Source organism: Triplophysa dalaica, chromosome 20 (assembly GCF_015846415.1).
Source record: "Triplophysa dalaica isolate WHDGS20190420 chromosome 20, ASM1584641v1, whole genome shotgun sequence".
NCBI classification, from domain to species: Eukaryota; Metazoa; Chordata; class Actinopteri; order Cypriniformes; family Nemacheilidae; genus Triplophysa; species Triplophysa dalaica.
Genome location: NC_079561.1, coordinates 5,800,216 through 5,814,540, shown reverse-complemented (window position 1 = coordinate 5,814,540; position 14,325 = coordinate 5,800,216). Strand labels below are relative to the sequence as shown.

General features: G+C 39.6%; 1 protein-coding gene across 10 annotated transcripts in view; it reads left to right on the top strand.

Moving 5' to 3' along the window:
- agrn (agrin) overlaps positions 1-14,325 on the top strand; it is a 201,025-nt gene that overhangs the window by 115,257 nt on the left and 71,443 nt on the right. For all 10 annotated transcript variants that reach the window (XM_056733757.1, XM_056733749.1, XM_056733750.1 and 7 more), the window contains one exon: positions 10,764-10,988. In XM_056733757.1, coding sequence (XP_056589735.1) covers positions 10,764-10,988 — 225 coding nt within the window. The remainder of the gene's footprint in view (positions 1-10,763; positions 10,989-14,325) is intronic.

Sequence of the window (14,325 nt, the reverse complement as noted above, 5' to 3'; positions counted from 1 at the left end):
GATAATATTGAGCTCCAGTGGGTAAACAGAATCTCCAGCTGTTTGAGTCAGTCAGTGAGAGAAAGAGCTGCGCGTCGGGCTCATTTCAGGCTGAAACCTGTGTGGATTGGCAGCGGTGCGGTGGAGCGTCGGGTCGGGCCGATTGATCAATGGAGGGATTGATCATATGTGTGCAGAGCACGTCTGGAATTACTGCGATTGCCAGGAGCGGTCTCTTTACTTGCTCCCTTCATCTCCAGCCTGACCCGGCTGATGAAAACCAGTCATGAATGCCCGCAGCACGGAGCAGGTCAAATCTGCGCATCAAATATTCACATCTTAAAGCACGACTACTACTTACACTCTCCGTCGAGGCTGAAACTGTCAGTATCTGTTGTCTAAATGAGATTATTCTGCTCTACAGAAGAGCGGGGGAGGAAAAACTTTAACCTCGGGGTATCATGGGAAGCTGCTTAATGGAGGAATCAATATGTTTGTCCCGTTATTGACGGCTGAAACTGTGTTCCTTCACTAGGGAAGTATGGCTCATTTCTTTCAAATCCTTTACTCGCTGAAACTTCAGGTGTTGAGCCGGTCGGGCACATGTGGACCGTTTCTTTCCGTCTCTGCCTTTTTATCAAGCGGTTCTCAGATTACGAAGCGGCACATGCGTGGTTAATGTCAAAGCCGACGTGCATTTCAGCGCATTGCGGTTGATGTAGCCATGAGAAACAGTTTGATTTATGATCTCTCTGAAAAGACATCTCAGTCAATAGTAAAGCAACTCTCAATGTACCGTGGGGATGTGCTGTTTGTGCAGTAAATGTGATCCATCTTAGATGACAAGGAAAGAATTTTTTTCAAAAATGGTTGATTTATTGTGGTTAATGTAGGTAAAGATGAGTTTTGAGAAGTCTGCTTTGGGTTTAAAGGTTAAAAGCATCATTTATGTGGCAATAGTGGCATTTAATGCTATCCAAAAACTGGTGTTTTATGCCTCAGATATTTGACATTCTTTACCCTTTAAGTTTTTATGTAAAGTTTTGTTGTGCGATACGGTCTACTTTGCCTCCCTTATTAGAGACGTGAGTTGCAAACTAACGTTCTGTTTGGCTGATCGTTTTTCATCATAACTTGTTATTTGGGCACAGGGTCCTGGTGACATCTCCATGGCCACTGAGATCCACAGCCACCAACAATGGCAACTAGCCAGACCTGACTCGTGCAAATGAGTTTTTCGCTCACCCTGTTCCACCCCCATGTTGGCGGAGACGCTCCGCACAACACATTCACCTCACTGCGTGACAGGAGACTCAATTCACACTCATCAACGCAGGCCCCTCGGCTTACTTATTCCATCTGCAGCATGAACAATGTGGTTCCTCGCTCCAAGCCTAAATTTAGCTTAGGTGGTGTCTACTGCACAGTCTGGACCTGTTCACCAGCACACAATTATAGCATAATGAGCGAATCGACACTTTCGACTTCAGTAATGGGGTTCTCGAAATGAATTCTGGAAGCAGAAAGTCCTTGATCTCGCGGTATCGATCATAGTCTTTTTCTTAAAGCTCCTTTTTTCGCAACATTCTCTCCTAGTTGAAAAGCCAGTCAGGAAAGAGTAAAAGATGCGCTGCGGCCCATGCTAACACACTCCAGTCTGATTCTATTGTATTATATTAATGGTGTTTATTTGTCTTCTAATGAATATATATATGTAGAGGGGCATGTATATTGCAAACGTAACCATTGTTCAGGCTTTTAAAAAAGCCTATATTGTATATGAACCGGTTTTCTGTGAAAATATAATTTTGAGATAACAAGCATCAAACTTTGATTTCAACCATTATTTCACTATGAATTCAGTCAATGACATGGTCTTACTCAGCCAATATTAAAGATATCAAAGTTATATAAGGTTCTCTACTTTGTGTAGCATGATTTTATGTAGAAAACAGTAAAAATGCTTAGCTTTGTTATCACATCTGTGTCAGTAACGGCTTAGGTGATTGGCTGAAAACAGGTTGATGCAGAACTGAATGCTCATGCAAAGAAATAGCTTTTCCATGCGTGAAAAAAACTTTTCCGTGCACATGTGAATAGTAAAACTAATGAGAACATTAAAAACGTGCATACATTTCCAATAGAAATGTATAATATCTTAAAGGGTCATATGGTACGAATACGTGTTGTTTGTGTCTTTGGTGTGTTATAAGTTGCCCATGCATGTAATAGACACCTAGAATTGCAAATATTTAAGTTTCTGAAAAAAAGATGCATTGTATCTAAAAGCGAATGCTCACCCAGACCTCACCTCGCCTCGTCTCGTGTAACCACACCCCCACAAATCTACCTCAGTTCGTGGTATGATTTGATTAAGACCACACAAATGTATACGTAAGTAAGGTGGGTGTACCTGTCAGTACAATTGCTTTGGAAGCTGATGTTCCAAATATGGTAAGAGGCCTTACATTTCCGTCACACACTTGCATTATTCGACCAATCACTATGCACTGGTTAACCGGCCAATCATAGCACACCTTGCTTTTTCGAGCAATGAGATTTGTAAAAAATATTTGTTTCAAAGAGGGCAAAAAGGATACACAAACATGAACGGTATGTGGAAATACAGCATTTTTTACTAAAAATCGTGTATAAACATTGCATTACATATAAAACAAACGAAAATATTTGTCATATGACCCCTTTAAACTTGGGCTTAAGCTTAACAGTTTATATCTCAACTGTCTGTGTGGCTTATTGCTGCGTCTTGTCTTATAGCAGCGCTGAAAAAATATATGCACACAAAACACTCGACGTGAATATGAAATCAGGAGTTTTAGTCTCCGTTCAATCACCAGAGCCTTCATTCTGCCATTTATCCCCTGGAGAGTGAGAATACTTCTCATACAAATCTCTTTCTCTCGCTCTTCTACTTAGTGTCTCTGTTCTCTCCCTCTGTGTCCCGTTGAGCTGCCTTTTGAAGGGACGGATGCAGTGTTGAAGCGAGATAAGGCAGATTACAGCAGGACAGGCACATTTTCCACACTCTCGCCTCTAATACCAGCCGGGAGATGCTTTTTACAACTTATTCATCTATTCATGCGTTTGACCTTAGTAATACATTGTTCTTTTTAACCCCTACTTCGCTTTAATGTAATGTTGTTGGTGTTACAATAAATACTTCTAATTAAATCGCATAAAGGTTACAATGTGTTTACTGCATCTGTGCAGTACGTTTGCTGTGTCCGTTGTTATGTGAAGGCTGTAGATTGCTTCACAAATTCAACACATTCAGTAAATCATAAAGACAACTTGAGGAAACAATCACAGCTGATTGTGTGCGATTATATTGTACCTGGGAAAACAACCTTCGAATGTAATCTAGTATTAAAATATGTGCGCTAGCAGTGCCAGATAATGATTATTGACTGTTTCGTTCAGCTTCCTGTTTGTGTAGTTCACAGCCAGACGTGCCGTCACACACCAGCAGCACAACCACTGCCCTCCTTGTCTATCTCTGGATAATAAGCTGCAGTTTGTCCTCTTTTTTCCCCTCCTTTTCTCCTTATCGTTTTCTGTTTCCTCACAAGACGCTAGTGTTTCTAGACTGGAGCTTTGTTCCATAACCTAGAGCTCTTTTTTCTACTCTTTCAAAAAAAACCTAGCTCTGTATACTGTGGTAGGCTATACGAGACTATTTTTTTATTGCACTTATGCTTTTTGTTGTCCTAGAGAGTCGAACTCGTGACCAGAAGGTTGCCGGTTCGATCCTCAGGGCTGGCGGGTAACCACTGAGGTGCCCTTGTGCTCCCCGGGCGCTGCAGTGATAGCGAGCGACTGCTCCGGGTGACCGTGTGTCCACCACTTGCTGTGCGTGTATTCAGCACTCTCTGGATGGGTAAAATGCAGTGGTCACATTTCGGGTATGGGTCACCATACCTGACAAATAGGTCACGTTCACTAATGTTGTTCCTAGTGCTTCCATTGTTTATCGCAACTATAAGTCGCTTTGGATAAAAACATCTGCTACATGATTAAATGTAGATGTTAATACAAATAGAATAATAGAATATTATAGTAATATCATTAAAATTGTCATTTAAAAATTCTGCTTTTCAGTATATATTGACTGAAAAAATTATTTATTATTTCCTAAATACATGTACAAATCAGGCCCGGTACTAGGCTGACTCAAATGGGGGGTAATTACATATTCTGGTTGGGCAGATAGATAATCAAATTTCATCGCATGCATTAGTTTTACATTTTTCTGTTATTAAATTGACAGATCATTATTTCCTAGATAATACATGTTTATTATTTAAATTGTCAGCTGATACTTTGGAGGAGCCCAGGAAAAATTGGAGGCCCAGCCCTGGTACAAATATTACTGTTTCATTGCATAAAGGGGCATATGAACTTAATTTCTTTGCATTATTTTAGATCTGTAAAAATACAGAGCATATTTTTGTATTTTTTCACTTGTTTCTCCAGTTTAATTTTCTGCAAAAACATGCAAATTTAGAGAAATATTGTTAGTAGTTCACAGAATGAAACAAAAATTACCATTTCAACCTAAACACTCTTAGTTTTTTCTAATGATGTCCGTTTTTTATGACCGTTCCTGAAACATGGCGCCTTCTCTCTTTGTGTGCTTTCAATTCAAGCATGCAGAAGTATGAGCATAGAAAGGCATTTACACTGATCCACACAAACGTGCACAAAAACAGTTCTACGCAGTATTCATGGAACAGAATAGTTGGTCTGCATCTGCCCAACCTGTCTCAGGTTAATGCAGGAGAGACCGGTTCTTCCCATCAGCCAGCGGTGTTCTGATGACAAAGAGATGCTTCACCTGACCCTCTCTGGAGCTCTTTACGTCTCTTTAAGTGTTTTAATGCTCTCCTGGAACACACAGGTGGAAGAGAGCCCAGCAACTGCGAGAAAGATTTCTTTAAAATACTGTTCTCATTTTCTTTCACATCCCGGTCCTTAGAGCAGACTTGATATAGACATTAGCCGCACAGTAGCTGAGTCAGATTCACCTCTGCTATTCTGCACAAAGCTATGTTTGTGCAGTAAAACAAGCTAATAAAAGTTTTACACATATATTTGCGTTTCCGTGCTGCTTTTACAAGCGTCTTATTTTGTGGCTGCTTGGATTACATTGTGTTACAGCTGCAAAAAATCTTGAAATATCATTATTGTCTCTTCAGATGGACTGTATATTATGTATATTACTTCCAGAATGTATGATTACCACCTCAAAAGTGTGTGTGTGTTTTGAATGTGTTGGAGTTGCTTGAAGGAAAAGAAACTTATTAGCGTCAAATGTGCCTGCTGATTGGGTTGGGTTTATTTAAGTTGCTTTTAGCCAAAACAAACATTTCTATTTTCATCATTGCATCATAGTGCTGCAGTAACACAGAGCAGGGTGAGAAAAGATCATTATGTAAGCTGCGTGGCCTTAAAAACAAGGATGGGATGCCGTTTTTTTATCATTAACCCTTGTCCTCTCCCCAAAGCAGCTGTTTTGAATGTGGTGAACAGTATTTATTAGAGAGCCATGCTATTAATTAGTGCCGCTTAATTAGGAATTTTAATGAGCCCCTATCCCTGAGAAATAAAGACTTGCATTGAAGGAGGAACCTGAGCTATGGGGGTCTGATTTTTTTGACTTGGCCAGCTCCTTAGCAACCATAAAGAGCATCCAGATAACTGCATAGCATCATGAAGGTTCACCTTAGCAACCACATAGCGACACCCTGGAAACCACGTGTGATATATGACACAAGGGAATATCCTAACCATTTAAATACAAAATACTGTTTTTTGTGTACCTTTACTTCATAATAGATTTAATATTTATTATTATTATTTAATAATTATTCGCTTGTTTTCTTTGCTTAAAATCCAAGGTTGCAGGTTTATAACACGTCCTATTTGACACACATTTTAGTCCCCAACAGACACAAAGGTTGCATTTGAATTAGCTCAGTTGCTATCTCTTTCTAGCCACACTAACACACGCTTTCTTCTTTCGGATATTGAACGCACGCATGTCGTATTTAATCTTCTCTTAGACTTTGATCTGAGGCTGTTGCTGGGATTTAAGGCATTCCATTGGGTTAAAGCTCAGAAAAGCTCACAAAGGGATAAACCTTGCCCCGATAGATATGTTTGGCAGTGTATTAACACTGAACTAATGTAGTTCTGCTAGCCTAGCCAACGATGGTAGCCCTCTGCCTTCACAGGTCTCAGGTCAGACAAGAATAAAGGGACTCACCATTGGAATGCTACAAGGACACATACGAACACGTTGACATCTTCTGTCTGCTATTGTATGAAAGCAGAGTACACTGCCGTTGAGTTCCACCAGAAAAGCTGTGTGTTATCAGTTTTTGTGTCTGATTTTCTTTATTCAAGGGTAACACTGATGCATGTAAAGAAGGAAGACAGCTGCAGTCAAATAAGCCCTTTGAAGAACTACATCAAAAGAGTGAATCGTCTTGCTGTGTGAGGGATGACAACAGCGGAGGATGGGGGGGTATGTTGGAGGTCAGCTGTGGTGGTTCACATCGAGGTTCATCTTTGTTTTTGGGGACTCAATCTTGAAACGTTACAGCAACTGTGACAATGAAGGTTGAGGAGAACGGTTATGTGCAGGGGATATGGGAAGGCACCATCCTCCTATCAGTGCTGCTTAAAGTAATAGTTCTTCCTGAAGTACTATCACTTTAAAAAATGAGCATTTACTGTGACATTTACTGTGCCTAACTTGTACTTTATCTCAAATGGAAACATAAAGAGATGAAGTAGCTGTTTTTTTTCTTACAATGAAAGTAGATGGTGACCAGGGATGGCTGCAGTCACCATTCACTCTCATCGTATGGACAAATACGGCTCCTGCCTAAAGCCTTTTATTAAATGAAAGGTTATTAGAATGAGTCAATGGTGACAGAATATTTTTATTTATTTATGTCTATCTCTTTAACACAACCATACACATTGATAACGCTAGAAAGGGCGCACGGGGGTGTAGTGCGGGCCAGGTGTCGGTGAGCGATCCCGGCAGGATCACGTAGTCGCAGCTGACAGCTCCCCGCGCACATTACGCATTAATACATCCAGCACTAACACATTATCACAGCACTGTCAGAGAAGCAGATCTTCTCTCTCGGCCTCGCTTCCCCCTCACTTCCTCTTAGCCTGTTTGCGGCTTTTCCTCAGCTTATTAGTCTGTGTAAAGTCTAGATAGAGCTCCTATTATTTCTCTGCTTTCTCCATGCCTCCCATTTCTCATAGTCCTAAAACCTCAGAGCATAGAAGAGTGGTTTAATTGGCTGTGGGAGACATTTCCAGTTCATAAATACGTAACCAAACCCGCTCTTCCTTAGGATGCTGTATTTTCACCCCTGAAAATAAGAACTGAAGCAGGAGGAGAGAACAGCTCATCTCCGTGGCGACCCCAGAGGTTCGGAGCTGCTCGCCTTGTTAGGCTAGGCACATTCTGCAGGCAATTTGCCTGCTTGTGTGAGACTGAGAGGAAGGCTTATCTGTGCTAACACGGCGGAGAGCTGTGTATAAACCTCATACAGGAGAGCATTTTGAAGTCTATTCAAAGCTCCGCCTCCTTGATCAACTTTCTATGATAGTAGGTGGAGAAATGTTGTCGTGTTTTTTTAATGAGTTCACGGAAGCAAAAAACTGTTCATCCCTCTTGACGTAGCTCATCAGACTTGAATGTGTACTTTCTGTCCAACACAAGCTTCTTCTGCAGCAGATGTCTGACAGAAACATCAGTACTGATTTAGAGAGCCAGTTTGGATCGGACGGATGAAATCAAACATCTCAGACTGTTTGGGATGAAGCCGATCCGTTGAAATAAAAGTAATCAGTCCAAGCTGTGTTGTCATTAGTTATGACGGTGAGGATGAGGAGAGACTTGCCAGAATGTGTCAGCCCATCCCAAGGGCCATCACAGACTGAACAGACTCGTTTGTCTTCGTAGTGAAAAAATTATAGCATATGTCACTTCCATGAATAGGAAGCAAAATAGGGCCTGAAACTCTTATAAAAGGAAGTCATTTTTATAAAATGGTCGGCGAAATGAGAATCGTAACATTCGGAAAATATTGACTGTCAACCTCAGAAGGTCAAGCTAAATATTATATGAGCTGTTTTTTTATATGAGCTGAATTTTCTATTCATTTTATATGAGGTTTGGATTTATGCAATGGCAGCTCTGTACAATATGTAAGACACTGAATATTATGTTTTTGATGAAAGTTAATCATTAAATGGTTGTTTACGTCAAGGAATTGAATATCGGTTTCAAATGGTCTCAGAGTGATATTGCACCTCAGTGTAAATTGCCCCTCTGGTCATCATCAAAAATAAATAAAAACATACAACAATCACTACTGATAATAATAAAATATTAACCTTGCTAAAATAGTACAACACTGCATTTCTCTGTAAATGTTAACAATAAATTCAAAGACATTTATTGCGCGGCTGTTAATCGCTCAATTTTGAAAGTTTGGCACTCGATTTGTGACGGAATTAATTGGAAACATTTGCTCACCTTCACTCATAATGCCTCAGGTAAGGACCATTCTATATTCCTATTAATTGTATATTTCTATCAGATAGATGTTCATTATACTTATAAATTGTACTCAACTGGTGCCACAATTTTGAAAATATGATTTTATTCACAAAAAATGCATTTAACAACAGTACCCCATTGTGCTTTATTAAGCTTACATTTTTCATTAACAACACAGTTATCACATTTACATTACATTTACATTTAGGCATTTGGCAGACGCTTTTATCCAAAGCGACTTACATTGCTTCAATCCTATACATTTTACATAGGTATTTGCAATCCCCTGGGATCGAACCCACAACCTTAAGGCAATGCTCTTACCTCTTAGCTACAGGAAAGCTGTTATCACATGTTTGTTATTCTGCGGTTCAACATTTTTTCTGTTGTTCCTACATTTTTGTAAAAACATTACAATATATACAATTTATTGATAGCCTTCTCCAGATAATCCTTACTGTTTTGTTTGGGCAAATAAGGTAAATCATTATTAGAAATACTCTAGTAATGTTTTAAATATTCATGATATGCATTTGTTTTTGTTTTACTCTGCCGTACAAATCTAGTTTTAGACGAAAAATGCTATTACTGTAAAGTAACAGTCAGTTGTTTTCAATCACAACCCTTACAAAATAATTAATGTGGCGTGCTTTAATCTGTATTTCATATGTGATCCAAATATCAAAATAGAGAAAATAGAGAGAGGTCTTTCTATACAGCCGATAGAAGCCTGATAGACATTTCAGTACATCCAGTACATTATCATTAGTAAGTCAGTGATGTTAGTAATGATTAGTAGTAAGTAAATGATCATTTTATATCAGTACATTTCCTATTATAATTTTTCATTCATCATATTTAATTTCCCTCTTTTTACAGATATTGAAATGATTAACGCTGTGTACTGTACTTTTCATGCTTCTGTACTCTTATAGTTCTCACAACAAGGACACCAACCATGTACTGTGTTGTTAAAAGTTCTGTATACAATATCTGTTGGCTTCAGCATCACTAAAAGGTGTAAAAAACGCTGCCTGCTGAATTTTGTCTGCAGTATCGAGTTGTGTACGCACATCCTCCACACAGACGTTCACAATGAGATTTTGGAAACTCGAGTGGTTGGTTAGTGGGCACAGGCTGGTGAAGTGCGAGGTTCAGACATGCAAAGACGAGGGAGGCGCAGTAGTCTTTTTTTAGCGAGGAAGAAACGCAGAATGAGCGCTTTGATCACACAGCGCACGAAAGTGCCACTGATCTCACTCTTGCGATGTCGCTTGCCAGGTTTATCACATGCATATGAGTGGGTTTGCGAGTGTGTGTCACCACGTTGAAAAAGTGGAGCGCGGTCCTTGGGGAGATACAGAAAACCTTTAATTAAACGAGTGGATTCTCTTAACAGATTCGCATAAAGTTAAACCCACAAATGATGCGGGGAGGCTGTAGGCTGATGTGACGGCGAGGTGAAAACGGGGACAAAGAGAGTGAAAATGAATCGGAGCGGATGGTGTGGGGGGACCGTCGGATATTAAACTAGCTTGAAATTCATGCATCGCCGTGTCTGTGTTTATCAATGCCTCATAAATATGTATAATCACAATAATTATAATCGGATGGCTCCTGTGAGCATCAGGTATCAAATACAAAAAGTATTTACTTCAGTTAAATCGTTCTGACGTTCGGAAATCAAAACTTCAACCCTGCTCAGTTGTGTAGAATTAAAGATTTTCCTGAGTGGTGAAATGTTCAATGTGGAATAGACAAAGTCTTTGTCAAAAAGTGGTTTTCTTATTCTCAGCATGAAAAAAAGCTGATTAGGTCCCTCCAGTTTTGGTAGAGTACGCTGAAGCATAGCAATTGAGAGTGTTTCGTGAATGCAAAGCTCACTTGAAATGGTCCGTGGTGAATTAGAGTGACTTGTTTGTAAACCCACCCAGCTGTGACCGAAATTCAAGTCTGTGGCGCTGAGCTGTTCTTCAGCCTAGGTTAAGTCACTTTACTCCGCCATCTGTCCTGACATGGGGCACGTTTGAACTGGGTGGAGGTGCAGGATGTCTAACTATAACCCGCTTTAATCTCAGTAATGGGGTTTGTGTTTGAAGATCACCCTGGGCTGGATGTCAAATCATTTTATGGTGTCATTTAACCTTTTCATCTCATTTCTTTTGTTTCTCAGCTATGAGGGACCCATGCAGCGATGTGACATGCAGCTTCGGCAGCACCTGCATCCAGTCATCGGATGGCATGTCGGCCAAGTGCATGTGTCCTTTGAGTTGCGAGAACGTCCCCAAGCAAGTGGTGTGCGGCAGCAACGGTCTGGACTACCAAAGCGAATGCGAACTCAACACGAAAGCTTGTGCCACCCAGAAGAACATCCGTGTGCATCACCCGGGCCGCTGCGGTGAGTCTTTATAGATACACTGTTGTTTCAGTATCACTTTGCATTCTTTCTGTCATTACATCGCAACTTATTTTAAAGTGTCGGTAGAGTGGTAAGCTGTTTTATTTTTTTGAATATAATTTTGAATGCCTTTTTAACTAATATCATGAAATTCAACAGATCAATTATTCTGAAAAGGCTCCTGCCCTACTGTCTTGACATGCTAACTGTCTGGATTTCTGAGTTCCGCTGCTTCTTTGATTAAATCCTGACTGTTTCATGTTAGTGGGGAGTTTGAGTCACAGGCTCAGAGAGCGTTCATGAAAAGCCCCCTGCCCACCCTGGACTGCCTAGTGACATTTCCCTTCCACGCTGCCTGATGAGCTGTCAGGTTCCTTTCTCAGCTTATCCTGCCCCCTCTGACATCTTGGAAGGGCTTTTTTGATCTCCTATATTCGGCTGTATCCATGATGAAGACTAGACACGTTCTCATTTTTATGAAAATGCTGTAAAGCGCCCTTCTCATTGGCGAGAGTTGCGGAAAGTCTGGCTTTATTATTCTTCCAGTCGTTTTGGTGTTTACCGACTTATCTCCCCTGAGCTCTCAAAGTGGCGATTGTTAGACACTTTCAATTTTCATGGATCCATTGTTTCCTTCTTGCGTACAGATCAAACACTACCTTTTGTTTAACCTTGTCTATTTTAATAGATATGACAGTTTTATCTTGTTAAATATGCAACGCAGTGAGATGATACATCACCTCTACTTTTTAGAGAGTCGCAGAGCTGATTAAACTTTTTCTTTTTTACACGCAGAATCTTTTTTGTGTCTTATTGCAAACCATTCTAGCCAGAGTAATTCAATTAAGTAATTGTAATATTAAATTGGTTGATTTAATTAAAACGGCAAATTTCATGCATCTTATATTTTGCAAACAATTTTTATATGATCTAATATAGTGTTAAAACAATGCAGACTTCAGTTTACCAGTTTGTTCCTCCACAGTATTAACAAGTTTCTACCAAACTTTCTGGATGCTTTTGTCTGGTGTGAGGTGTCTGACATTGCGGTGTTTCTTGCGGCAGAGAGAGGCAAAGAGACTCAGGGGGAAGTGGACATTATAAATGATGTCTCCCTGTGAGGCAGGGCTGGATGAATGCTCTCGGGTCCCAGTGGACGTGTGGAGTGTGTCTCTCACTTAAAACACTTGGGAGCACAAAGCATCAGCGAGTACAACCAGTGAATCTAACATAAGTACACCATCCTAGTGATCGCTCTTTGATTCAGTCATGCACATACAGTTAACTGTTAGCGTACAATGTTAATGGGGTGTTTGACATGCTGCAAAACACCGAACAATGTTATAACTGCATTTAGATATTTCTTATATCATTCATTTATTTTGCCTGTGGCTTTTATGACCTCTTATTTATTTAAGGGCATCTATTAGGATTTTTCGCTTTTCTTTAGATGTTCACCCCCGTAAACAACTTGCTATTCTTTCTAACAGTACATACTTTTTTGTCTTGTTTGTAGTCCTGCCATTATTTTGAGACATCATTTGTCACTATGTCAGAAATTTACATAATGTCCATTTAGCAGAAAGTTTGACTTTCACTTAAACAAAGACAGAGCTAGGGCATGGAAGATACTGTTTGGGTTTGACCAATCACAAGTGAGTTAACCAGATGTCCAATCAGAGCAGATTGTATTTTTCAGAAGCATTATTTTAAAGAGAGGAGCTACGAACGTTTCAGACTGAAAGTGAAAAAAGGGATGCATAAATCTATAGTGTTCAAAAAGTGTTTTTTGAATTATAAATAATGTAAATTCTAGCAGACCCAAAGAATCATGATTTGAATTTGATAAAGAACATAAAAAGTTTTCCTGTAGCTCAGTGGTAAGAGCATTGCGTTAACAACGCAAGGTTGTGGGTTTGATCCCAGGGCATTGCAAATACATATGTAAAATGTATAGGATAAAGCAATGTAAGTCGCTTTGGATAAAAGCATCTGCTAAATGTAAATGTAATGTTAGTCAAATATAGGCTATTTGTGACCCTGGATCACAAAACCAGTAATAAATAGCACAGATATATTCATAGCAATAGCCGAAAAATTATCAAAATTATCGATTTTTCTTTTATGCCAAAAAATCATTAGGATATAAAGTAAAGATTTTGGATAGTAGCACATTTCCTACAGTAAATATAACAAAACTTTTTTTTGAGTGGATGCAGCAAAATCGCAAAACATATGGCCGGAAGTTCCGCTACAGTGTCTTGATGGACAGCTTTTATTTATTTTCTGTTTTTTGCACCCACAAATATTGTCATATAGTAAAAAAAACATTTATCAAAGCTTATTTATTCAGCTCATTATGTATACATTTCAATTGATTTATGACTGATTTTGTGGTCCAGGGTCAAATATTGAATATTTATACTTTAAAAATATATTTGTTCTGTAGACTCATTTAAACCAACCCTCTTTTTAATGTAACATCTTACTTTGTATAATTATTATATGTAATAATATATATATATATATATTACTATAATAAGATATTACTACATATCTACGTTTTTGAAAAATGTAATTTTTACAAGTGTTTTTTTATTATAAATTATATTAACTTTTACATCTAACCTTTATCATTTTACACATGAAATAAGACATGTTTTAGCCTCTTTAGCTGTTTTCTGCATGGGGCCTCTCACTATTGGCTGACTATTATAGATAGCACAGCCTATAATAAAATATCAAAACAAATGCATACGGTTGTACATCAGGACAGCTATTTCAAGGCACACTCAGGCACCTCTTTAGCCAGCTCTGTGTACACATTCATCCCCACAAACCTGTTTTCCTCCAGCACATGCATTAAGGTCTTGGCCAGAGACTGTCAGGCACACAGAGGGTACACTAATGGAGGGATCTCATACACACTGTGGGGTGGAGCAGGGCTCAGTGTGTCTGGCTAATAACAGCCACCCCTGCGTGGCGCAGTAGTACAGCCATACACACAATGCTGGCTGTAGCCGCCCTCTTAATGGGATCTAATGGTTTCTCCAGTGGTAATGGCTGGCTTGTGGGGCGAGATGCTGTTGGAGTCACTACCCGCATTGTGCTGGTCCCTTTTGGTTGGGTTCCATATACTCTTCCTGTGTGAGCCGTCCTGTTATTGTGTTAGTATATCCCAGACCTGGCATCAACACGTTCTGTCAGCCAGGCTCTGCTTTACTGCTGGGTTCTCTGCGCTTATATGTCCAGTCCTGTCTTTTGTTTTGAATTCAGAGCCTTAGAATTATTGAGCTTAGTGTGTGTGTGTTTGCTTTTTATGATGTCTTTCTATCTC